The 26,670-nt window shown below is 41.5% G+C and overlaps 1 protein-coding gene and 1 long non-coding RNA gene across 6 annotated transcripts; both read right to left on the reverse strand.

Moving 5' to 3' along the window:
• Positions 1-1,714: 1,714 nt before the first annotated feature.
• Positions 1,715-4,533, reverse strand: LOC117461375 (uncharacterized). The gene is made up of 2 exons (XR_011644617.1): positions 4,290-4,533; positions 1,715-3,800 (listed from the first exon to the last, which is right to left on the reverse strand). It is a non-coding gene; the product is annotated as an uncharacterized lncRNA (long non-coding RNA).
• A 2,280-nt stretch (positions 4,534-6,813) lies between these two features.
• On the reverse strand, positions 6,814-24,511 carry LOC117461057 (zinc finger protein 585B). 5 transcript variants are annotated; one of them, XM_034102733.2, is made up of 2 exons: positions 24,295-24,511; positions 6,814-10,685 (listed from the first exon to the last, which is right to left on the reverse strand). In XM_034102733.2, the coding sequence occupies exon 2, from the start codon at positions 10,627-10,629 to the stop codon at positions 7,651-7,653; it is 2,979 nt and encodes a 992-aa protein (XP_033958624.1). In that variant the 5' UTR covers positions 10,630-10,685; positions 24,295-24,511; the 3' UTR covers positions 6,814-7,650. The 5 variants fall into 5 exon arrangements, 2 of the variants coding, with proteins under 2 accessions (XP_033958624.1, XP_033958625.1); XM_034102734.1 differs by lacking the exon at positions 24,295-24,511 and adding an exon at positions 24,008-24,032; XR_004553667.2 differs by lacking the exon at positions 6,814-10,685 and adding an exon at positions 20,932-21,030.
• Positions 24,512-26,670: the final 2,159 nt, after the last annotated feature.

Consider the following 26,670-nt stretch of genomic DNA (forward strand, 5'->3'; position numbering starts at 1 on the left):
ACAAAGGTTCCTTGAACTTGGCATTTTAAATAAATTGCAATTTATGTATAAAACACATTTTTTTATTTAGTACCATTGCAAAGACAATCTCTATTTATTCAACATATATAATGAATGTGAGTATTAGGTCAACATCATGTGTTTTGGTGTCTGCAAAAGTAAGTGACAGTACTTCCACCTTTTCTGTAGAATGACCCAGCTACAATATTAAAATGCTGCTTATACAATAAGGCACAAGACAGTGCTGTTCCAAACAATACTTTAAACTTTTGGAACATTTTGCTGATGTTTGTTTTACTTTTCCCTCACTAAAAATGTTTATGCAGGGTATTCGTCGCATTACTACTTCTTGTACAAGTATTGCATAATACTTTCCCCATCTCTATTTATAACGAGCTATGAATTATAGACTTTCAAGGGTAGATTGTACGCTTTGAAGCTTCTGAACTTGGGGAAAATGCCAACACTCAGATATGGTGTTGAGGTTTGTAAAGCTCAAGTATGAATATAACAGGTAATGCAAAACAAATCTACCTTAGTTTGAGTAGACAGACAGTGGTTTCTAGAGTCGGCCCGCCTTACATTGCAGACATATTTGATATAATGGAGTCTTTCTGATGCACTGATCAATGGCCTTTGTTTGCAATTATTAGCACTAATCACACAGAAAACCACTCAGACGTAACCGTGTCACTGAACATGTATATTAAAACACACACAACCAAACTGTTAGCTTCAGCATCAGGCTACCAGTTATCATTCAAAGCTATCAGCAGCATGACTAAGAACAATGTAGGCCTTATATTTTTTGATAGGCCACATTGCTATCTCTGGTTAGGCTATACATACCTCACCTTGAACGACAGTCATCTCACACAACTTTGAGGCTAATAACGTAGGCTAATTTCTGCACAGTGGTTATTTATCGTGGGTGTTAGTAAACACAAAGAGCTTGCCTGAGTGGGGAGTCAGCACTGGTCTCTGCGTAGCCATTCCCTTACCGCTGCAACACCAGCTAGCTAAATGCTAAGATTTGGTTGGTCGTTTCAAGGCAGTTAGGCCCTTTTTACACTCGTGCATTGGTCTGGCAGCTGGTCTGTAAACGTGGACCTTGCTTTCTCTTCTGTTCAAAGCTGTGAGCTGCTCGGTATCCCCGCACAAAGCAACCCGAAAAATGTCAATCACAGAGAGCGCAGATAGGGTGGATGCTTCAGATGGTGTGGGAAATGTGGGAATTATGAGACGTTATGCTTTAGAAGTAAAACCAGTGAAATACTAGTGTTATGCGAGATATAAGGTTTAAGGAAGCTGGAAAGTGAAACACCACCATCATTCGTTTTGCAAATAGTTAAAACTAATAATAATGTACAGGACAGCTTTTTCAGTGAGACTTCTGCTAACATAGTACCTTTGTCTTGTTTTCGCTCTGAAATGGCTCCCTCTGCTGGGTACTGACAATAGACCATGAAAGCATCACTAATAAATCCGAATAAAATTGCCAGAAATAATAAATGAAGCAACACATTAAATAATAATCAAATCAATATAAGTGCTCTAGGCACTGTGGAGGAGAGTCAGTTTAAATTACCAATCAATCTCTCCACCACATTTTCCAGATAATTAAAAGTCAGTCATTTGTTTTTACGGTTTATGAATGAGAAAACATTGGATATTATAACATGCTGCATTATACTATGATGAAAAAAACACTCAGTTTGAAAATACAGTTTAATACCTTTCAAAGTCTGACAAAGGTGGTAGGATCACATATTTCCTCTTATTGCGTTCCAATTCCCACAGCATCTCAACACATTCTGATCATACTAAAAATATATTGAAGAACAAAAAACGTAATTGATATCCTGGTTATCCCACCAAAACTGGATAAGCCATGTACATACATTTTCAGAATGTTATGATAAACCTTTTCTATTACATTTTCAGGGGCACTGATTGTTTACAGTTCTGGCAAAAGAAACCCAGCTTTATTAAGATACATTAATATTGTCATCTTAAAATCATATGGAGAAACCCAGAGAGAATAGTGTTCTTGTGCAATTAACCTCAAGAACTATATTTTGTTTTAACAGGACTGCCTTTATGCACTTGGTCCATAAATGTGACATGCAAATTGGAGTTACATTTCAAATGTTGTCAAGTTGTGATAGGAACAGATGAGGTTACTTGGTATATCATCTCAGCAGGTTTGTCTGGTCCGCTTTCAACTATGAAACAATCATCGTCCATGTCGCCTCCTGTTTCCCCATCCACAGGAGCTGCCCCTTGCCCTTTATTCAGACTACCAGACATGACTTGGTTTGTCTTTACGTTACCATAAGCTGAAACCCCAGGTTTTCTCTCCCCATTCATCAAAACCGGAATTGGGCGTGTCAATGGTGCCACCCTCTTTAGTCTGTATCGTTTGCCATCTCGCACATGCTGTGCCATAAACTCCTTTGCTCTGGCACACTTGTGCCTCTGTAGCAGCTGAGCAGATTCAAAGGGAAGATGACAGACTCGACATGGAAAACCATTTGATGCAGAGGATGTCTGCATTGGATAGTTTGATACACCAGAAGCAGACTGTGTGGGTGTCTTCAGCTGCACGAAGTGAGGGACAGGAAGCCCTTGACTGCCGTTATTGGATGCCCTGGGATGAGGATTCTTCGATAGTAGAGGGGAAGTGATATAAGGGCTGAAGGAGCTGGGACCCTTTGCTATCAGGCGCGGCAAGACATTAACCCCCTGATTGCTTTTAATGTGTGCACTGATTTTCAGTTTTTTCAGCTGCAGGGTGGAAATCCCGGCTTGACTGCCTTTCCTTGCAGCAGTGGGACTTTGACTTTTCAGCTGTTGAGCGGAAGTGGCCAAAGGCCCCTCAACCCTTGGAGTACTGCCTGTACCGGCAACGATTGGCTTCTTGAAATTTAGCGGTGTAGCAGTGATGAGTCTGGATTTGGTGGTATTGTTGGGTGCCTTACAAAAGTGAAAGCGGGGTACTACTTTCTTGCTGGAGAGGAGCAGCCCACATCCTATACAGCCAGATATTTTATCTATTACATGAGAGCTGTGGTGGGATATGAGGGAGGGTTTTCTCTCAAAACAATGCCCACATTTAGCGCATGTGTAAGGTTGTGTCTTGTTAAATTTGCGCAGTGTTTGCAAAATCACGACAGGTTGGTAAAGTGACCAAAGATCTACAGTTGGTGCACCTACACCTGCAAAAATGTTCTGCATGTCTTTCTCACTGGGTTTAATGAGCACAGGTGTTTGTGACAGAGAGCTGTTCAGCGGAGGCACTTGTGAAATATGCGCAGACTGCATGGGAACTTGTGGCATTAGAGCTGATGTCATGGGTCCTTTCAGCAAAGGTGTCCCCAAAAGAGACACTGATGGCACATTGTTTAGTTTAGGCACCTTCCAGACAACCTCACCAGTCTGTAGTCTTTTCAGCTGCTGCTCCTCTTCTATACGCTTCTCAATTCTGCGCTTCTGTATTGTTCCATGATCAAGGACTTGGTGACCTGGCTCATGTGTTGTGCTGTGGTCCAGCACGTCTTTGTATTCAGCAAACTCAGTGCCACATGAGCAGATATGACTTGCAGCAGAACAAAAGTGTTCCTCCAGGCATTTCCGATTTGCAAATATTTGCTCACAGCTGAAGCAAAACCGCCCTGCATTCATTAAATCTCTGCCCAGGTCATCCTCAAGGATATTTTGCAATTTTGACTTTCCCCTCTCCATCATCAGGTTGGGTATGGAAGTATTCACTGCTAGTGTGGAGCCCTGGAGCACCTTTGCTGTTGGAGACAAGTGTTGGAATCATTGCAATCATAAACATATTCAATAAAATAAAAACCGTTGTACCTCACCATGATGACTGATGCTATCTGAATCAGTAGCTAGTTATGCTAACGGCTATATACAACTGGATGCTAAGCTTAGGAGACAGCTGTAATATTAAATATATACTTTCATATACCCATGAACATTTGCTCGTTTCAGACAGAAAGACAAAAGTTTAAGGAGTGTCAAATAAACTCGTTATTTGGTCATTTCTATAGTTCTATCAAACAGCCCAAATATTGTGGAATGCAAACATAGTCTTCCATCTATCCAATTAAGTTGAAATACCTGCTTTGATATACTACTTCATAGTTGGGGAAACACGTTATTTAGTCTTGTTTTACATTTCTTCTGAATGTTATTTTGTTGTACGCGCCATTGCCTTGGGAAAAATCTACCATGCTAACGTTAGCTTCAACTAGCTTACAATAACGAGAGCTTACCATCACATTAAAGTGTATCCGTGTTAATATCCCGGCATATCCCTGCGACAAAAAAAGCAAACAATGTGTCGATTGTAGTTTTGAAAGTCAGTGAACATCAGACTGACCTGTCGGTGTTTTATCTAGTCGGTTGCAGTTAGCCCATTAGCCACACCAAAACCAAAAAGGAAATACCTCCACTTCTTCTACCGATGGCGCGCTTCGACAGCAGGAAGTGCGGGGTTTGCATCGTTATACTGACACCTATCGTCTGGAGGCTTGACTTCTGTATGTATAATCAGAATCTTTATTAGTCCCACGGGGACATTTGCATCGTTACAGCAGGAAAGAGCCACAGACAGCTTAATGTTAGGTTAAAAAAGTACTAAGTTATGATATAATGAAAAATATAATAAAAAAATTAAAGTAAAAAAAAACACTTTTCAAAATACCAATCCTGTAACAGTTCTTAGGATTTAGCAGCCAGGTATATATTTCACGGTTATTAATGGCATATATATATATAATAATGTATGTATTGCACATAGTTTGATGGTATTTAACAGCAGCAACTTACACAATTTACAAAATACCATCCATCTTCTCCCGCTTATCCGTGGTCGGGTCGCGGGGGTAGCAGTTCCAGCAGAGAGCCCCAAACTTTCTTTTCCCTGGCCACATCAACCAGCTGAGGGCCAGTCCTTTAGAGAAGTACCAGGGCTATAACAGTTTATATTGCCATATTAAAATATGACTGTGCAAAGTTCATAAATAAACAGGACTGGGGAGTCTCATAGCATTCAAATCATAGTAGAAAGTCAGAGGTCTAGATCTATGGTCTAGATTTAAGTTTTCTTTGAACCAACATTTTGATTTGCTTAAATTTGATCTATTTTAGCTCAAACGTATTACCTTCTACAACTATTTAACAGAAACTAAAGAAAAAAAGGAGATCGGGGGGGTCATGCCGGTTTGTTGATTGTAAAGATCAGCTTCAGCGTTAGACAGACGAAGACTGACAAAGACATTAGTGTCCTGCTGGAGTCACGAGGGAGGCAAAGAGGAGGCAAATCCTACTTGAGCTAAGTATCGCTGGTGTTTTGTTTTTTAGCCCCTCATGCTATAATCATGTGTATTTTCTCCATTCCTGTTCATGTGTCTTCTCGCAATTATCACTGGCTCCGTGTATCTCCTAATCGATATAACCGGTCTGCTCTCGTCTATCCCACATGCTCCACTGCGATCCAACATCTAGTTACAGGCGGCCTGTGGAACTGCCAGTCAGTTGTTCCTAAGGCTGACTTCATCTCTGGCTAAGCTTCCCTGCAGTCTCTGGATTTCCTTGCTCTCACTGAGACCTGGATTACTCCATCCAACACATCCATCCCAGCAGCTCTCTCCACAGCATATTCCTTCTCCCATACACCCAGACCCACTGGCAGAGGAGGTGGCACTGGTCTCCTGCTCTCTCCCAAATGGAGCTTTTCCCTCTTCAAGCTACCTAACTTCACTCCTTCCACCTTTGAATTCCATGCAGTCACAGTAACCCATCCTATACAATTAACCATTGTTGTTCTCTACCGTCCACCAGGCGCCTTGGGGGACTTTTTGGAGGAATTAGATAATCTCCTCTCACACATCCCAGAAACTGGCCCTCCCACTGTTCTTCTCGGAGACTTCAACCTCCAGACAGGGAAGATATCTGAACTAACATCTCTTTTAACCGCCTTTGCTTTCTCACTGTCTCCATCCCCACCAACTCATAAAGCTGGCAATGTCCTTGATCTCATATTCTCAAGGAACTGCACTACTTCTAACCTCTCTGTAAACCCACTTCACACATCCGATCACTTTTTCATTTCATTCGCTCTACCACTTTCCAAACATAACAAACTAACCTCTTCTAATTCTGCACCTGTCCGCCGTAACCTTCGTTCCCTCTCCCCCTCTACCCTTGCCTCATCGGTGCTCTCAGCCCTCCCTTCCTCTGACTCCTTCCAACTCCTGCCTCCAAACTCTGCTGCAGAAACTCTCCTCTCTACTCTTTCATCCTCTCTCTGTCCTCTCACATCTCGGCAGGCTCGTCAGTCCCCTCCTGCTCCCTGGCTAAATGACGCACTGCGTGCTCATAGAACCATCCTTAGGGCAGCAGAGCGGAAATGGTGGAAATCCAAACACCATGACGACCTCCTAACCTATCAGGCTCTCCTCTCCTCTTTCTCTGCTTCGATCGTCATTAGCGTCAGCTAAATGCAATGTAATACTAGTAGTAGTTTTTCTACAGTCAGCATAGTTTATCAAATGTTGTTTTCCTTAACCAAAGTACATTCATTAGGCAGTGATTATCATTTTTAGTGTCCCATTTCAGAGCTCTAGATGGATTCTATAAAAGTACTATGTCAAATGTAACACATATTTAAGAATTTAGTTTAATACAAACCTTGTTTGGAAGAAGATTCCAACCTCAAGACACACAAATCTGATTCAGAAAACAACAATTAGAAGGCCTCTGTAAATATGGAATAAATGACCATTCACTTCAATCAACACATCAACATATGTTTTTATTAGCCAGTTATTACTCCAAGACTAAGGTAATGAGAACTTTTCTTTATACCTTACTTTTGTTCAAATACAATGGTAACCTGCTAGGATACAATTGTGATAGAGCTTAGTTAATGGACTGAAGTACAGACTCTAAATGAAATAAAAGAACTAACATTTGCAAAGATGGACCTCAAAACAAGGGCTCATTATCAGGTAAGGAAGTATGAGCCACCTTAAGGATCTCACCCTGTCAGTTGTTGCTATGTTTTAAATATACCTACCCCTAAGCATTCCTAAACAAGCAGAAACAAGTTTAAACAGAGAAAAACCTGGAGCTTTTGGGAGCACCACGTTTTGGGCTGCTCGCTTTGCCCAACTATTAACGTACCCTGACTAAGACTATTTCAGTGATGAGTTTGTTTACTGTCCATACATAATGTGGAGGCATATACATATATACAATTATATCCATTGCTTGCTTTGAAGAGTTTAAGATAATATCCCATATTGTACACAATTATAAAAATGTACATGTTTCACTTACTAGGATGTTTATTAAACCAGGAACAACAATGAGCTACATCACTAAATCTGTGGTAAACGTTTCATTATTTACAGGCCAATGAGGTTATGTAATCAATTGATTAACTAAATCTAACTATTTACAGCATACCACAGCATCGTCTTTTTAACAATGTCAAGCTTCAATACCACTGTAACATGGGCAGTAAATAACAAAAACACCTTTTGGCACATATGGAAAAATACAACAAATGAAAAATGTGGTCTGTTTTTAATGCACCCCTCACATGTCTACTTAGAAACTAAAATGTGATTAGAAAGTCAGCTGTTGCGTTTTGGGTGTGGTGTCCCCAGCCATGATGCGATGGATCCTCCTGCGGTGGTTTTTGAGTGATTTCAAGTTTGTATAGGTACCCTGACAGACATCACAGCGATATGATTCAGACTGTTTGGATTCAGACGGCTTGTGAGTAAGCAGGTGTCTCTGCAATCCGTCCACAGTGCCAAACCAGCGAAGACAAACAGGGCAACGCACAGGCTTGATGGCAGGCTTGCAAGCACCACTCCTCTGGTGAAACATAAGACTGGTTGTGTTCGGGAAGTCAGAGTTGCATTTTGAACATTGGAATGTTTTGGGTGGGTTTGCGGCATTGGTAGCACGCACACCTTTGCAGCGGTTCCAGGATACGTGTCGCCGAAGGGAACAGCGAGAGGAAAAGGTGTTCCCACATCGGGTGCACACAATGCGCGGCTGCTTCTTTGATTGATTTGGAAGCTGCAGCAGGCGTGGCTGCTTCTGTGGGGGCTGATGCACTGGCCGAGGTGGTGGCTTCTGCTGGGGAGGAGGCTTCTGCTGAGGAGGAGGCTTCTGATGAGGAGGAGGCTTCTGCTGAGGAGGAGGCTTCTGCTGAGGCGGCAGCTGCTGGAAACGAAGCAATAATGGTTGTGATCTTTGTGGCTTTAGTGCCTTCAGCAGCTGGTGATGAGGATGCATATGGATCTGAAGGTGAACTTCGTAGTCTGCCCAGGAATTGACAGTCTCTCCACAAGTCGGACATGTGTAGGATTCCTGTGCATGTTTCTGCAGATGCACCAAGAGAAGCCTAGGAGATGTAAATCCCACCCCGCACTCACACGTCACCCTTCTTGGAAGAACGGAGGGCAGTGACATGATGCCCCAGTTTCCTTCATCATCCTCCTCTGTTGCATTGCCTGACATACTCTGCTGCACAGTCCCTCTACCCACCTGTCCTCCGTCTGGGATTTTTTGTTGCAAATGACATTTCTTACTATGAACCATCATGTTATCTTTGCGGTTAAATTCCTTCCCACATACAAAACAGGCAAACATTGGTTTCATATTGTTTGCAGCTAAGGAACTGGCACCATGACTTCCACTTTGTGCTACAGTGCCAGATCCACGTGGCCTAAATCCACACAGCTGTAGATGGCGCCTCAAAGTCGATTGCCGACTGTAGGTTTTCTGACATCGGTTACAAGGGTAACGTTTTAGACCATCTCTGACAAAATAGCGCAGCGACGTCCCTTGATGTTCGCCTGTCACAGCATTATTCACCTCTCCATCAGTATCAGTTTTCTCTGTAGAGTTAAGCACCTCCATTTCATCATCCAAGGGCATTGTCCACTCCCCTTCATCACCGTCTTCCATTTCATTTGCTGCATCCCAGCTGCTGTTTTCTTCTCCTTGCTTGTGCTGTTCCCTTGTGGTAGATTTGGGGGGAAATGGTAAGAAGCGTTTTGCTGGATGAACCCAGGCCAACTGAGAAACTGCAGACTGCTCCGAATCAGGAGAGGTCAACTCGACCTTGATACGACCAGTAAGTTCAGTTCCCACGGCAACACTCTTGGAGAGTTGAGTCCTAGCGAAAGAGAAGGGTTTTTTCTGCGTAAAGGGGGCTGACGTTGGTCCCTGGCATTTATGCATTTTGAGGTTCCACATCCGAGCGTAGTTGTGCTTGCACACTGGACAAAAGAACGTTTTTTTTGAATTGTTCACGCTATGGAATGGAACTATTCTTTTGGCAAATGGTAAGTTCTTTTTAAGAGAGCTTGAAGGTTGTGTGGTGTTGTTTCCTGAACGAGGGCATACATGATTATCAGGTAAAGGGAGCCGCCCAATAATCAGCTGTTTGCAGCGACGGCAACATTTAATCCTCTCTTTTTTGTGCAAGAAATGATGCTCTGCAAGTTTGTCCACATCTTGAAAGACCCTTCGACAGCGGCCACATTGATATCTCCCATATGTGCCATTACTGCCAGGATCCATGAGCTTCTGGCGGGTTTCAAGAACCACTACGGGGGATAAAGTCTTAGTTAGAGAGACAACCTTCTTTTTACTGGATTCGAGAATTCTGCTGATGGATGGAGCTTTTGTCTTTATACCGGGTTTTGCAAGCAGCCGCCTCAACTGTAAAATTGAAAGATTGTTGATTGGGGGCTCTTCAGTTTTAGCTTCTGTTGTTATATCAACAGGAACCACTTCTTGTTTGGGGGTAACGGTGTTATCTTCTTCATTCTCAGACAGTGGCTGTGGCGAGTGCTTCATGTATGCTGTTGCGAGCATCTTCATTAAAGCGTTATTTTTAGGCAAGAACTCACCCTTCATGCTGCTGGGAACAGAATGTGTTTGGTCCTGTACATGCATGTCCTCAACAGTCTGTGGTATGAGCTCTGCTGGGCCTGATATTTTCTCAAGTTGTTTCTCACCTTCATCTTGAGAAGGTGTACTTTGGCCTTGAGGAGTGGTTACTATGGCAATGCCATCCTCCAGGCTTCCATTTGATTTATGTTCTGTTAATATGGGTAGTTCAACATCTGGATACCTTGAGGTAGAGGGGAGACTGAGGGCCAAATCTGGCTGTGTTTCTTCTGGTACATGCAGGGAGGGTAAATCTTTATCGAATGCTATTTTACTAGAGGCAGCACTGTTACAATTCGGAGGTGGCAGTAGATGGATTTCAGGGATATGTGACTGCTTATGTTCCAGCATTAGACTGAAGTCCTGAAACTCTTCTCCACAATCACAAATATAACAAAAAGGTGAAGGGCACTCAGGCAAGATTGGACCGGGTTGCTCACTGGATGAGTTCATACTTCCAAACAGTGTTTCAGGAGGGCTGACATTCAGTTGTGGCTGGGAAGAGACCTTGGGGAGTACACTAGCATGGGTTGCTTGATGTACGAGCAAAGAGGCCAATCCAGGGAAGGTGGCTGAACATGCCACACAACGATACATCTTGGGGGTTGAAGTACTTCCCTGTAGACCAAGCATTGTGGAAGCCAAACAGTCAAGGCAATCCAGGTGGTGCGGTCATGAAAGGACGTCTCCTGTAAATCACACACAAAAACATACACAATTAGTAAATTACGCCAGCTCCTGCTAGTGGTACGCGGAGGAATCTGACATATAAAAATTATATATATATTTATTTTTATTTAACCTTTACACATAACACAGAAATATAAAATACAGAAAACACAACTAAGTAAACAAAACATGAAAAGCAGTCACTACATTGTGCACATTTGGGACAGTAAGGTACACTACTTATTACTGCAAGAGCAGCTGGCGGTAAGGACCTCAGACAACTTCAATTTAAAACAGGCTATAGGGACAAGTGCCATCAGTTTGAGGCTTGATTGAATAACATTCATTAAAAAATAAAGAGAGAGAGAGAGGGAGAGAGACAGAGAGAGAGAAGAGAGAGGGAGAGGTACATGTGGCTGACAATAAATAATGTTATTATGAATACATTTGCCTCCGAGTCCTGCATGAACTGTGCATAGACTGCATTTTAATATTGGTCATAGGGTGGTACTCGGAGAGCCAACTATTTTCTCAGATGGTACTTGGTGTAAAAAGGTTGAGAACCACTGGTCTGGGCTATATAATATGTACTAACTAGGCTATCAAGCGAGCAACATTAGTTTTTGTAATGACAAATGGTAATTCCTACAAAATATTGGGGTGGGGTTTTTAGGCATCATGGTCCAGCTAGAAAAAGGCCTAAGCAGGCCTCTTTCAATGAGTTCTGAACTGAAAGCTCGTTAGGCAAGATAAGGCTTGGTCAGTGATGCCTTGGTATGTTTTTCTCCCACAGGGTTCTTACACCTTTTCCAAAGTCAAATTCAAGCACTTTTCAAGCATTTTCAAGGTGCATTTTCCAGCTTTTCAAGCATCTTACAGCTGTTGTAAATTACATATTTATATACACATACTCAAATGATTATTTCCCCACCTCACATTAAATCAGATGTTCTTTATGCTATAAACAACCACATGTGTGTTTCATGATAGCCTTCTACACGAGGATGACAAATTAAAGAAAATAAATTTAATATTTCAAAAGGAGTGACCTCTACATAGACTGGGCCTCCCATATAACCTGTCTGAGCCAATATAAAACAATCAGCCAAATAACTTTTCAATACATTATTGATTACTATTGTTGAGGTACTTTTAGGTTGGCAGTGAACATAAGTCAGAGGTACATGGTGTACTTCTACTCCACTACATGTATTTAATACCTTTAGTTACTTCACAGATGTGGATGAATGATGTGAAATATAATCAAGTGTTGAATCAGACTTTAGTTCCACCTGGAGTAAATCCACCAGCTACCCTGCAGTATACAAAGTTATTCAAACTAGCTGCACCTTCACCAGCTTTGAGAACACTTTCATGATCAATCATTAGAAAACATATCATATATATTATTCTGAAATGGACCAATCTGCACAATGACTACTTTTACTGTCGCTACTTTCACTATATTTTGATGAGAATACTTTTCTACTTTCACTTGAGGAACATTTTGAATGCAGGTTTTACTGTGACAGAGTATTCCTACACTCTAGTACTTCTACTTTTACTAAGTACAAGATCTGAGTACTTATAATTTCACTACAAGATCTGAGTACCTGTACTTATTCCACCTCTGGTAGTGTATTAGTCTGAATTGTAGCCACAAAATCACGCAGCGCTGCATAAAAATAGACTCACAATGGTAACAAGTGGAAAATAATATTTACAAATGTGCACAATGATTTTAGGTAATATTGACTACTCAAGACACCTGACTTATACATCTTCAAAGGAAGACTGTGTTCATTCTACAATTACATGGGATTAAAGCAAAATGTAGTTTTACTTGTATAATACTTCAATTTTATATAAAAGACAGTTTGTTTTCATCTGTTTTCAAATAAACAAAGTATTGGCTTTCAGAATATTAAACTTGTTTCGGCAAATTCAGATGATAAATACAACTTTGAAGCTTCGGCATAATTACAAGCGGAGAACGGACTAATGTAACATCACAGCAAGCATAGCAACAGCCGGTGTTTCTTGTGAGTGTTTCTCCGTTACACAAATGCAAAAATACACACACACACTCGCGAGCTTCCCCCAGACCAGTAATACAAACGAAAATGTGTCTTCGGGTCAATGTGACTGATTTCGATAGATCAAGTCACATTTGGTTTAGGCACAAAACATACTACCAGTAGAAATACATTGCTTTCAAAATCGCTCCGTGTCGAATCAATAGATTATATTTCGTGACTATAACACAAAATGCCATGAGTGCTTCATCCTCTGAACACTAGTGATGGCGACTGTAACACTCCTCTGAAATGATTGTCCCCTGCAATTATTATTATCCCTCAATCGAGTTCGCTATTCAACTAGCTAACGTTAGCTTCAACAAACGTAACGTGCAACGTTAGCCTAACCTAAAATGCTCTACTACGGCGTACCTTTCATGTGGCTCGTCAGCGCAGACTCTCGCATCGTTATTTTTGCAAACTTTGCAGGAGGATACTCGTGGGCTTGACCCTCGTCTTAGCCATGGCTTGTATTTGTCTTCTGCTAGCCAACGCTCGTTGAAACTGCAACCTCCTGGCACACAGTCATCTATCTCTCATCAGAATGCCCAGGTCACACGTAACACAAACACTTGCAGGTCGCGCGCATAGCGCGGGAAGGTGCAGCGGAGCTGTTTTATGTAGAAGCGAAGCAATTCTTTTATTTTAATCTAAAAGCGAACTATTCAGTCAGACAGCAATTTATGGTAAAAGTAAAGCATTTACATTTTCAAGCACTTCATCTCAATTTCAAGCACCATTACCAAAAGTCAAGCACTTTCCCAACCTTGAAAACACCACGTCAAATTTCAAGCATTTTCAAGGATTTCAAGCACCCGTACGAACCCTGCTCCCAGTTAAGCAAAGAGCACCTGAAATAGCCTCTGCGCTGCAAGATGAACAGACACAGCCCTGATTGCCAGAAAGAGGAAACTATGTTTCTATGGTGTGGCCTGCTGGGGCTGCAGCATCTCGGCTGCTGACAGGAAGAGACCAAACAGACTGATAAGGAAGGCCAGCTCTGTCCTGGGGAGTCCTCTGGACACTGTGGAGGCGGTGGGCGCAGGGCTCGAGCTTAAGGACATCCCGTCGTCACGGGGCCGAAATTGTGTCGGGGAGGATAAAAAATAATTTTGGGACGAATGTTGGACGAGAGTTAAAATAAAAATACCCTGCTAACTCTACTACAAACGGCGATTAAAATGAAACCGACTGCACGTTTTGTGTAGCACACAGTTATTAAACCTCCTTGTCAGCATAAACACACACGCACAAAACATTTAGCAAGCCGCGAAATACACACACATGTAGCTACAGCTGTGCCGCTGGCTGTCAGCCAGCCGCCTAGCTGGCTGTGCCCGCAAATTCCTGGCCCGCAAATTTGCGGGTCTAGCTATGTACTGAGTGTGTGTATTTCGCGGGTTGAGTGATGTTCAATGGCATCCCGTGGAAGAATTCTGAAATGTTTTACCGTTAATCACAAAGACGCACAGCAGAACCAGACCCTGGAGCGCCGGCGTCTTTATTTACTTACTCCTCTTCATCCCCTATGGGTAATAAGGCTGAGAAAAGAACTCTCCATCTTATTTAGTCCTTAGCAATATGCTGCGCCTCTCCTCATGTAGGGATGGGTAGGGATGGGTACCGAGCCCCGGTATTAAACGGGCCCCGGGCCGGAATTATTAAAGACAGTGGTAACATTAAGCTCCGACGTTATCGGACTTTTGATCGGTACTGGAGACATTTAAAAAATATATATCTTATGTATTATTGCTACATACACATTATATCGCAGTTTTAGTTTCGCCAACTCCGTTTCTAATATGCAATAAGACTACAACATGCGTCTATGATGTATTTTCGAGCTTTCCAATCCAGACGAGATCTCTCTCTCGCGTCTGTGTGCGAGGGGGCGGGGCCGTTTGTAAAGGTCTCCTGACTGTGTTACAGACTCTCATCCTGGTTACTCTGGGTTCTGTCTTCAGGACAGTGTTGGATTTTTTAGTTAATTGGATGGGACTTGATTGGATTCAATATTAGAATAATATAATATTGAATCTATAGAATAATTGTATATTCTCGTGGAGCTTGTGGGCAAAAGTAATCACTGTCTTGCTGTTTAGCACAAGCTAATCAGTGCAAAATAAACGCACAACAACTTGTGAAAAGAGGACATACATAGAGACTCTTTAATTTTGTCTTCCCATGTATTTTTAATTATGTGATGGGATATTTTCACAACAACATGGCCATCTGGAATAAAGCTAGATATAAAGCGAGCCTTATCATAGAGGGTTATTTACTCTCATGCAGGGCAGAACGTAGATGGAAGTTTGGCCTTGGCTATAGATTGTGTAGTGTGTTTAAGGCTAACCAACAGTCGGCTACATCGCAACTAGTTATTTGATGTCTGTTGGGTGTGTCTAGGGATTAATCCTCAACATGACCATGTGCATTTCCACTTTAACCTTACAGAAGGGTTAAATCATGCAGTACAGTGATCCTGCCTTAAAACGTACATATGGTTGAATAAAGTAGGTTACACTTTTTTGCATTTACATGTTTTTTTTCTTTTCGTGAGATCACATTTTTTCTTTTAGATTTCATCAATTCAACAGTGTCTTCAATGATTAAACAAAGCACTCATTCAGTAACTCAAACCAAAACAATAGAGAAATTAATAAATACCACTATACTTTATAATTAGCACTAGTTTGAGGAGGACTGACAGTTGTGTTGCACTAGTAAACACCATGTAAATGCTCTTCGGGTTGTTTTTGGAAGCCAATCAGTGTCAGAAGAAGTCTTTGCCACTGTACTGGTTGAGGTTGAGGGTATGCTCAATTCAAAACCCCTTAGATACACTTTATCTGATGTAGCTAATCAATTCTGGACCCATTTTATCAAGGACTATCTGCGAACCTTCCAATCACGGCAGAAATGGGAAAAGCCATCGGATAACTTGCAACTGGATATGGCTGTTCTTAAAATGGATCCACAACTGCCAAGGGCCCAATGGCCAGTAGTGAATGTTACCGGGCTGCATTTGAGCCCTGACCAGTGTGTCAGGTCAGCTGACATTCTAGTTCAAGACAGAACTTACACTCGGCCAGTGGCCCGCTTGATATCCTTACCTGAACTAGCTAACTGAACGGGAATTCATATCTTTCACAGCAGCTGAGCTACTGCGGGGGTGGCTGTTGTGAATTCCCTGGGCTGCCCAAACACTGCCCGCTAGAAGGGCTAATGAACATTCACCTGCCTGTCACCAAATGCTCCTCATTGGGAAAGTGACAGCAGGTGTGATCAGGACACACTCAGGTGAAGACTGATTACTGCTGCTACTTAAAGAGCAGACAGACTAGCAGGAAAGCCTCTAGTCCTGAGGCCTGTACTACGAAGCCGGATTTTCACTTAGTGAGGTAACTTCAGGGAAAACTCTGGGTTTCCGGTCCTACGACGCTGGTTCTCTTTTTACCGGGCTAGATCTCCATGGTAACTTATGCTGAACGGCTAACCTGCTCTGGAGCAGGTTAAGTTCCAGGCTAAGAGATCAACTCAGTGAAAGCACCGCCTGCTGACCAATCAGAGCTCAGTGTGCGAAGTTTAAAGCTATCAAGTCATATTACAGGATAAAGGAAATGCAGAAAAGCTGCCGTTGCAGGAAAGACGGCCGGCAAAAATCAACTGACTGTGTAAACGTGAAAATTAATAGAATATCACCTCCCATCTTCAGAGCAATCTGACAAATATAACATCCACCATCCACCCTCACAACAACGGCCTATACAGACATAAATAAACCAGTGACTGTATTTGCCATGACACAGACAGTCTGTGGTTTGTACTTGTTTAACTTTTGTCTAGTTTCTGAACAGACATGAGGAGCTGTGAGCTCTGAGGACTAACAGCTAACGGCTGATGTTGGTTTTGTGGTTCGCATTGAAGATGACGCCACGGCTCCGCCTACACTGTGTTACTATAGTTACTGCCCCAGTTCCTAAACTGTAATGGAAACGCAGCATAAAGTGAGCCTGGTCTACCAAGGCCTAACTATACCGTACTAAGCCGTGCGAGGCCCTGCAGTGGAAATGTGCCATTACAGTGTCACATACTGTATGCAGAAGTATTATTTTAAGCAACACATTAAGTTGCCGAAACACTCGAGTCAATGTAATTAAAGTCAGATCCACTCGCGTCTTATGGCAGTGATATCATAAACCTGTTAATGTACGCATTCAAACACTTTTTTTTTTGTACCAGCTGTATTCACCTAGGTTGCTTTCATCCTGGATAAGTGTTTAAGTCATTGATGTTTAAGTCATTGATGTTTAAAGTTTAACTTCTTCATATTTGTTTTTTTATTCACTTTTCATTCAGGGAGTATGACGCTGTGCTGTCAGTACGCTTCTCCATGTTTGTGCTTGGTCAAATGTTGCTTCTCAAATGAACAGGCCTTTGCTCCCTTATACCTGAGGTTAAACCATGAGTTGGAGAAAATAAATGGAACTGAACTGCACTTTCTGACCAGAACTCCTTTATTCGAGGCCCTTAAAGGTGGGGTAGGTAATTTACGGTGGGCAGCAGGTGCAAACGCGGAACAACGGCCAAAAATGCATACATTAGCAGGAAACAGCTGCAAATCCTGAAATGAAAAACAAACAAATCCCGAAAACAAACCAAACAAAAAAACGCTGCAAATACCAAAAGCACATACAAATCCCAAAACACATAAAAAAAAAACATTCCGGAAGTGCTCCAGGCCTCTAGGGGGCGCGCTATGTGGAACAGATTGATGCCTGACCAGACATAGCAGTGCATGACATTAAGGATTTTGGGAGATCTAAGCTAATTTACAGATGGCCCTGAGCCCAATAGAGATTGCCCTGAAAAATGCGCCCGGACAAAATGACGCACGAAGGGTTTGGGGGGGCCTCCCCTAGAACATTTAGATTTTTGCAGGTCTTAGATGCTGTCTGGTGCATTCTCTAGACTGAATTATAAGATGAACCACCACAATATTATATTGTACAATTTCAATTTTATTCTTCATTTCACTTGTTTGTTTGTTCTTGTTTGTGTTTGCTCGCTTGCATGCCCTGCATAGCTATAAGAAATACTTAAGTTGTTGGTCAAGAGAAGATTGTGCAGGAGTATGACAAAAGTGCTGTCGTCAGTTTAGAACCCAATGTATTGAAAAGAAAACAGGAAGAGGATCAACATCCTTTTGTAAATATGACTGTCATGCATACATTATGTATTTGAAAATAAGTATTCAACCGTCTTCTCACTGCAGCAACTACACAAATGTGTATGCACTTATCATTATTGATAGCCAGTCTGAGCCAGAAGACAAAATGGAGCAACGGTATTAATTGTTACTATTACCACTTAATTTTTCTATTCTATACTGTAAATCTTATTACTTGCTTCATCATTTAATATTACAATACAGCAGGGCACAACATTATAAATGGCCCGCTGGCCCGGAAGCACTATTTAGACAACCCGGGCCAGCATAACGTACTTTCCACTTGCCCGCTCGGGCCACTAAAAATATTGTTTAAAAATGTTTCCTGTGGTATTGGTATTTAGCAATTTTGTTAAATTATTTCGTTTATTAACGCTACAACATAGCGTTTCGTGAGTCGCTTGTTGTTGTTTGGTGAAAAGCAAACGGCTGTTTATTTCGGAGCGCAGCGTGAGCAGGCTGCCGTGAGCGGGAGCGCGCTCCTTCACTACAGACTATCGCGCCACCTAACCATTCGCCAAAATGTTTTTAATATCAGCTGTAACCGGCCAAGCGCCGGGCAAAAAACAATCTTCAAATAAAAGAAAGTCACTGGAGGAGTTAAAGGAGAGTGACAGGGAGCATGAGAAGAAGAGGGGGAGAACGTTTCAGCCAGCTTGATCGATGGAGTTGGCTTCTAGTGGTGCAGTGACGCGTCCTAAAACCCTTTTATAATCTATCGACTAGATTTATGATTCGAAAATTATAAAAGTAGGGTAGACATGTGGAGATTATCCGGCTGAACAAAACGTGCATTTATCAAACAGGTTTGTTTTCCACAGACCTTATTTCCATTGCTTTTTGTGGAGGGCACCAGCAGCTTACTTCCTGGTTTTATGACGCGTCACTGGCTGCACCTCTCAGGCTGCGGCCACACGAGGACGAAAACGGTCGTTTGCGTTACTGTTTAGTGTCATATAGACCGTTCGGCCACACGAGGACGACCGAATACGGCACTAAACGACTGAGGAAACGATAACAGGTCCCAAGGTGGATAGAACGGCATACGCAATGCTCTGGGGGGTCCAACGGCTCCATGTGTACGCCTTATACGATCATTTTCTGATAATGATGAGGCAATAGCCCTGCCTCTCCCCACCTCTGCTGCTCACCCCCGCGTCAAAGTAAACTGCATCCTGAATTCAGATTATTTATCTTTCTCTCGATATGGACCTAAACGCGAGTGAAGTCTAATCTGACAGGACGGAGACACGCAGCTCTGCTCACCTGCAGCTCCTCCCGCTGCAGCAAAACACACACTTCAAGTTAGATCATCACCCTTAGCTATTTTAATTACCTCTCAAACTACCTAAACTAGTTATAAATATGTTTATTTTTACTGTCGGCCGGGTCACTCATTACTGGATCAGCTGCTGCATGAGACAGACACTGACGCTGTCCGAAGAGAGGGAGGAAAAAGAGAGGCTCCGTGTATTTTATTATTATATTATATAGAGTCGTTATTCATTTGTTTTAAAGCTCAATAAATAACAAAGAAGACCTTTGACCGGCACTTTTATAATTTTGTCCGGAAGATTTAAACTTTAATACACGTTGACTGGCGAAAAACTCTGCCCGGTTCCCTTGGCCCCCACCGCGGAGAATAAACAGAAGGGCCATGACAACCATGCTTCTTCGCTGCTTTTGTGGAGGAAGTTACAGCGCCACGTACAGGCTCCTGCATATATACTGCAGCTTCTCCAGCGGTTGGAGCTAAACGGAGCGGTCTCGTGTGGACAGACACTATCCGGATAACTATTGCGTGTGGACGGAAGCTTGCGTTTGCGTTAATCCTATGCGTTTAGCCGTTTTCGTCCTCGTGTGGCCGCAGCCTCAATATTATGCCAATATAAACAAGGTCTTCTGTTGGCTCTGTACATCAATGCCGACTTATGCTGACAAGTGAAGAGTAGAAAATATAAAAGGTATTGGCTATAGGGAAATATCCCAGCAGTTTAGGATAATGAAGGATCTAATCTATAGCCATTACATTTCTAACTCCTAATGACAGGAAGGCAGAAAGTGCATTATACAAATAATAATACTAGACCACAATATCATTATTTTAATAAACCAAATATGAACAATTGAGGGAAATGAGGAAGAACTGATCGTTCAAATGTTGTAGTACAAGTAGTAATGTAGTTAGTGCATAAATTACTATTGCAACAAATGTGCTCATTTTTTTTGGACGAATGCTCCGGGCCAGTGGTTACAATGGTGGGGCCAGTGACAATACAATTCCACCAACCCGGAGGGCCAGTGGCTTTTTACCCTTAATGTCTACCCCTGCAATACATCACTGTGTCTTTCCCAGCACAGAATACCTGACTGCGGCACACATTGTTGCAGAACTCTCTGCAAAAATAACAAATACATCTTGCAGCAGGTTCAATATTAATAGAGCCAATGTGTGGGATGGAGTAATCCGCGGCTTCAAAGGTTCGATCCCTCTCATGAGATGTCAGTTAAGTTCACTGATGATGAGGGACAAACTGAGGATGGAGTGGACACTGGTGGTCCCAAGCGTGAGTTCCTGACCCTCCTTATGGAATGCCTGAGAATGTGAAGAAAACATCAGGTCAGCAACTGTTTGTGCCCCATGGCGGTGTGACTTTCCCAGCCGATCACTGTCTCAAAATGTGATACTAAATGTATAATGTTCTCTATAAAAGATAGAACTAATACACAATTATGAATGTATAATATAAGCTGTTTTGTGTATTTAATCATGCATTGGTCTACAATTTAATGATGGCTTCTACATATTTCACATAAACAGACAATGAAAAAATGTGTCCTTCATGCTGATAACTAGTCTATGCATCTGCCAATTAGCATTCTAAACAGAGTAGTGTGTTGAATCCTTATTTCTTGCATTTGAAACAGATACCATACAAAAAGGAAACTTACTGTTGTGTTCAACTTCTGCCAAAAACTGTACATGTTGCCACAGGAGCCACAGAACACTTGAACTGTCCCCAGATGTTGGCCACAGAAAGGACAAAACATGGCAGCCTGAAAAGACATACATTGATGTAGTGAATCCATTTAATCAAGTCAATCAAAAACACAGTCTAAATTAGGGGTTGACCGATTATCGGCCTGGCTGATTATCGGGGCCGATATTCCGCATTTGACCGATTATCGGCATCGGCCTTTTTTTTTATAAAATTGCCGATAACACTTTGGCTCTGATGCAGTCGTTTCTCTGGCTGCAGTCACCACTCTCTGTACACAAGCAATGTCGCGCCCACAGGACTATCTGATAGGCTATTACTGAAGTGTCAATCAACACTGAAGATTTTCCAGGCGGGAGCCAGCCAGAGAGGCGGGACCTTCACCTGCAAATGTTTAGCAAAATATTAGAAGTGAGGCTACTAGACTAATGTTAGGTCTACTGTAATAGCCTCACTTTTAATAGTTTGCAAAACATTAGCTAGCACTAGTGTTTTGCAGTTGCTAGCAATTTATTGGGATTTCATGCTAGATAGACAGGCATTGGTTTGATATAATAAATTAAGCATTATTGTTAGCTAAGCATGTCAGCCTGCAGCCCCACTTCTTGTCTCTCTCTAACTCATAGCAGATGGCTGCACTAAAGAAAAGGGCACAGAGAGGAAACCAATTGTAAGATGTTTAAAAGTTCATTAAACATAATATATGCTTAAATGCATTTCAAAGAAGTTGAGTTGTGTTGGAGTTTGTGTTATTCTACATTTTGACACCAAGATTTTCTGATTTTACTGAAAATGTATATCGGTTCCAAATATCGGTTATCGGTCTCCTTGATTACTAATAATCGCTATCGGCCTTGAAAAAGCCATATCGGTCGATCCCTAGTCTAAATAGTGGTTAGCTAAATGAATAGAAAGATACATCATGTTTACCGTTGAATCTGTGTTATGTCTCTCTCTCTCCTTGAATGTCTTCTCTATAATTGTTCTTGAGCATGTCTGGCTATGTGTGTCACTGAGCCACACTACTATCCTGTCATTACTTTGTCCCTCTTCACATTTTGTCACTTCTCTCTCTCTTTCTCTCTCAATTCAATTCAATAGCTTTATTAGCATAACCATAGTTACAGGCAATTGCTAAAGCTCTGTATAGTTGCAACATCTATACACAAATACATACATATAAACAAACTGCTAATAATTCAAATGTCCTTTTTCCGCGGTACTCACTATGGCCCGTGTTATTTGCCTGCACTTGATTTGTCATCTCTTTTAACAATGTTCTTCCCTCACTTTATCTTCTCTTTACGTGAAGCTCTCCTCTCCTCAGCTGGTGTAGTAGTTAGGCACGCTAACGCTAGCTATATAAATATGATGCTCTATGTATAAAACCAAAACAAAACTTACCTTCTTATATCTTTCTCCACTTAAATGAACTTTCTTTCCTCCCGATTTCCATCTCTCTATGTCTGGTCAGACATCAATAGTTTCCACGTAGTGCGCCCCCTAGAGGCCTGGAGCACTTCCGGAATGTTTTTTTTTTTATGTGTTTTGGGATTTGGATATGCTTTGGACTTTGCAGCGTTTTTTGGTTGCGTTTGTTTTCGGGGTTTGTGTGTTGTATTTAGTTTGCATCATTTCTGTAAATGCAGCGTCTTTCTGTTGTATTCGTTTTCAGAGTTTGTTTGTTTTTCATTTCATTATTTGCAGGTGTTTCATGCTTATGTATGCGTTTTGGGCCGTTGTTCTGCGTTTGCATCTGCCGGCCACCGTAGTAATTCACTTCAGAAACACTTTTTGTTATATTCCATGGAATGCTCTTAACATCCCGATAGTAATGAATAAATGCTTTGAAAATAAATACATAAAAAAATGTAAATCTGTGGAGCTGTAAAAAGCCACGTTTTAATTTCTTATTGATTTGCAGATTTAGATTATCAGTACAAAATATAAAAATCAACTACTACATTATATATAATTTACAGGTTAAGCGTAGGTATATAAAGTAATTAAAATAAACCCCACTCTTTCCAAGTGCAACATTGAATTGATGAACACATTAATAAAAAATAATATGGTGCTTAAAGGGGCCATTCTACATAATAAGTATTTTTAAAGTATACTTTGAAGCTAATATCTTTTAACTTTGACTGAAAGGTGGGGTATGTAATTTATTTCAGAAACACTTTTTGTTATATTCCATGGAATGCCCTTAACATCCCGATGGCAATGAATATATTAAATGCTTTGACAATAAATACATTAAAAAAATTCCAGGGTTCATACACTTTGTCACCAATGATTTTCAATGACTTTTTGAATATTGTTTCCATGACTTTTCCAGGGCCTGGAATTAGCATTTTGAATTTCCATGACTTTTCCAGGTTTGTAATGACCGTAAGAACCCTGAAATTCATCTGTGGAAGCCGTAGCACTGTAAAAAGCACGACCAATCGTTTTAGCCGGACCAGCTAAAATAACTGGATGGCCTACCTGCCTGTCAGCCTTCCATCTGTGTTGGAGGAGGGGCTCTGGAAGGAAGTCGCAGATTTGATCCAGTTGTGTATTTTCAAATTCTAGTGCACTCGAGCTGGTTTCTCCAAAATTACCTACCCCACCTTTAAGAACAATTTTAAATGCATTACTTTTACTTGTAGCTGAGTATTTTTACACTCTAGTATTGCTACTTTAACTTGATTTAATAATAAGAGTACTTCTTCCACCTCTAATTACAACTTGGATAGCATAACAATGCATATATTGACAAATGTAAACACATAACAAAAGGACAACGAGCTGTGGCGCAATGGCCATAAACACAACACCGCTCACTGAAGGACCCGTTGCTAGGAAGAATAAAGACGTTCACTATCACAACGAGTTCTCAAACCACGTTAGCTTACATTGCTAACTAAAATATGGAAATTGTGTCAACAATAACACACTCAAATGTAAATTTGGATCGTTTGTATAGGCTACTTTATGAGGCGTCTCTCTTAAGCATTAGCTGTTTGTCGTCGGAGCCTACCATACGTTACCCAAGGGTATTGTTCAAATATCACAGGAGGCTTGCGAGCTTCTCACATGAGCACTAGCTTGCTATCTTATCGTCTGTATCTACTATACATAACCCGAAGGTCTTGTTCAAATATCACAGAAGGGTCGTTAGTGAAAGCTAACAGGGGGAGGTGGTCAGTCACGTTCCCGGGGAAGGCCGGAGACAGGAACAACTAACTCGGCTAGCAAGCTGCCTAACGTTAGCTACCATGACCTATGGAGCATTATGTGCACAAAAACCAACCCTATTCAATCGTTGCGTACTCACCACCCCTACCAGCGTTAGCGTTGTTCATTAAGGTGGGTGTGGCGGAGGAGACGAAATGGCTGCACAGACATCAGTGCAGGCTGAAGCCATAAACTCTCAAAGAAAACACCGATCTGCGCGGCTCCACACTGAACAAAATGGGATGCTGTGCCAGGAAGAGGAAGAAATCATTGAGTCGAGACCTGCAGCAGAAGGCGCCGAACAGAGAGAACGGGTTCAGCGCATGCGTGTTTCACGGACGAACCCTTGAGGGAAAAAAACCTTTTGCATTATGACACACAAAGCCAGATGTCGAACATAAAACCCATTCACCTTTTTTTCCAGTCTATGCACTGAGTTCTAATTTCATACCTCAATCAATTGTCTTTTTTTCTCTCCCTCATAATATTTACTGTAGTTGATTTTAAGAGCATGTCTATTCAGGAACACATCATTATAATTAAGAATAATCTAACCTTAATTGACACATATTTACACTTCCTATAAGGCTGGCAGAAGCTGCATTTTACTGCCAAACGTATAGCATAGGAGGATTCAACAAATTGGGGTTAACATGGCCACACAATCCATTGGTAAAATCCATATAAAGGTAGACTCATCAGGTGGAAGTTATTAAAACAAACGGTCAAGACTTTTTAAACACAAAAAGCATGAAAATAATTATATCAAATGGAAAAAACACTTAAATCTAGTGGTGTGTCATATTGGTTCAGAGCAGTAAATAATTTTGCAAGGATTTGGAGTCAGTGGGTCATACGACATGGAAGGTATTGAAAAAAATTGAAAAAAACTACATTGGCAAATGCATCGATGACAGTACCGAAGATAACTGTACGAACATTACCGAACTAGAAGGCATGGATAAACGGCAAGTTCCATGCCAAGCTGAAAGCACAGATTATTGCGCACAGAGGCGGTGATTTGGACGAGTACAGGAACTGCGTTGCACGGTGTGCGTGCACATGGTATGGTAGGGCTAACCCATACAGTGGTGGGGCTCAAATCAGTATTTGCAATGTAATTACATAGGCCTACAGGCTATATCGCCCCCCTTGACAGTGAAACGCCACACGTGAGGTTTAGATTATTTCCCTGTCTCAATCAAAATGGAACTGTATGAAATAAAACGGGACATATGTCTTGTAGTAAATAAAAAGGGATCACTGTGAACGTCACGTTCACATGACGATAGTATGATAGATGATAGTATGATAGTATGATAGTACACGTTGAAGATCCAATGGGGATACTCAGCGCCATATAGATAGAAGAGTTACGACACCGGAAGTCCAAAAACGGTTATCGTCACGTGGTTCATGTAGACGAGGGATCGTTCCCCGGAAGTTCATGGCGGGCAATGTGAATGTATTGATAACAGGAGATAGAACTACGATTTTTGGTAATTATTAGTGAATAAAGGTTTTGATTTGCAATATTTATACACAAATCAATATGTGTATGTATTTACATCAATATGTTTTAAAAAATAAAATAGAATTTGCTAATATTAAGTGATAATATTAGGATTAGTGTGAACAACTAGTTTACATGTTAGGCTAACAGTGCCTTGGTTAAAGAGCCTGTTGCTGTTTATGTATAGCTTTGAATTCTTTCAAACCAATAGTATCTTCTTAAACTCGTATGGTAGTCAGGAGGATCACTTGCTAATGTTTATTGATACATTTAGAGGGAGGGGATCTAAAGTAATGCTTTAAAATTCAGATTGGATTCATTTCTACCATTTTCTTAAATTCATGGTAGTTTCAGTAATCCCCTGGTAATTGAGGACGCAAGTTATCTAAATGACTAATGTCGTCTTTATGGCTTTCAGAAAGGACAGGAGACCGACAGGTGACTATCAAAGGACTAGCAGCAGCAGCAGGACTAGCAGCATATGATGATGATGATGATGATGATGATGATGATGATGATGATGATGATGATGTTAAATGTGTTGCTTTAGGAACATCCATTGCAAATACATGGAATTCAATAAACATTGAATAGCATATCATGCAGTTTGTCGGTGCCTTTTCCTCCGTGTTGTCTTGGTTTGCTGTGCTGCCTCCTAGTCGCCACCATGGTTTGTTTGTGCTGCCTGGGGATGCTCAAATCGCTCAGAGAAAGGAGTACGAATGTACGGCTTCCCCACTGACACAGAGCGGAGGAAAAAATGGCTGGCTCAAGTCAGCAGGAGCAATTTCACGACCAACAGCAACAAAATATGTGATGTAATTATATACAAACACTGCATTTGCACTTTTTCACAAAACGAAAACCACACCATTGGGAGAGCTTAGTGTTTTGTTTAATACAAAAAAAACAGGGAAGGCTTGAAAAAACAGAGAGTTGAGACTCAGGGTGCAGGGTGAGGGT

Source organism: Pseudochaenichthys georgianus, chromosome 16 (genome assembly GCF_902827115.2).
Source record: "Pseudochaenichthys georgianus chromosome 16, fPseGeo1.2, whole genome shotgun sequence".
Taxonomy (NCBI): Eukaryota; Metazoa; Chordata; class Actinopteri; order Perciformes; family Channichthyidae; genus Pseudochaenichthys; species Pseudochaenichthys georgianus.

Bases quoted from the DNA above. Each gene is read 5' to 3' on its own strand.
- LOC117461057 (XM_034102733.2), bottom strand. From the start codon at position 10,629: ATGCTTGGTCTACAGGGAAGTACTTCAACCCCCAAGATGTATCGTTGT.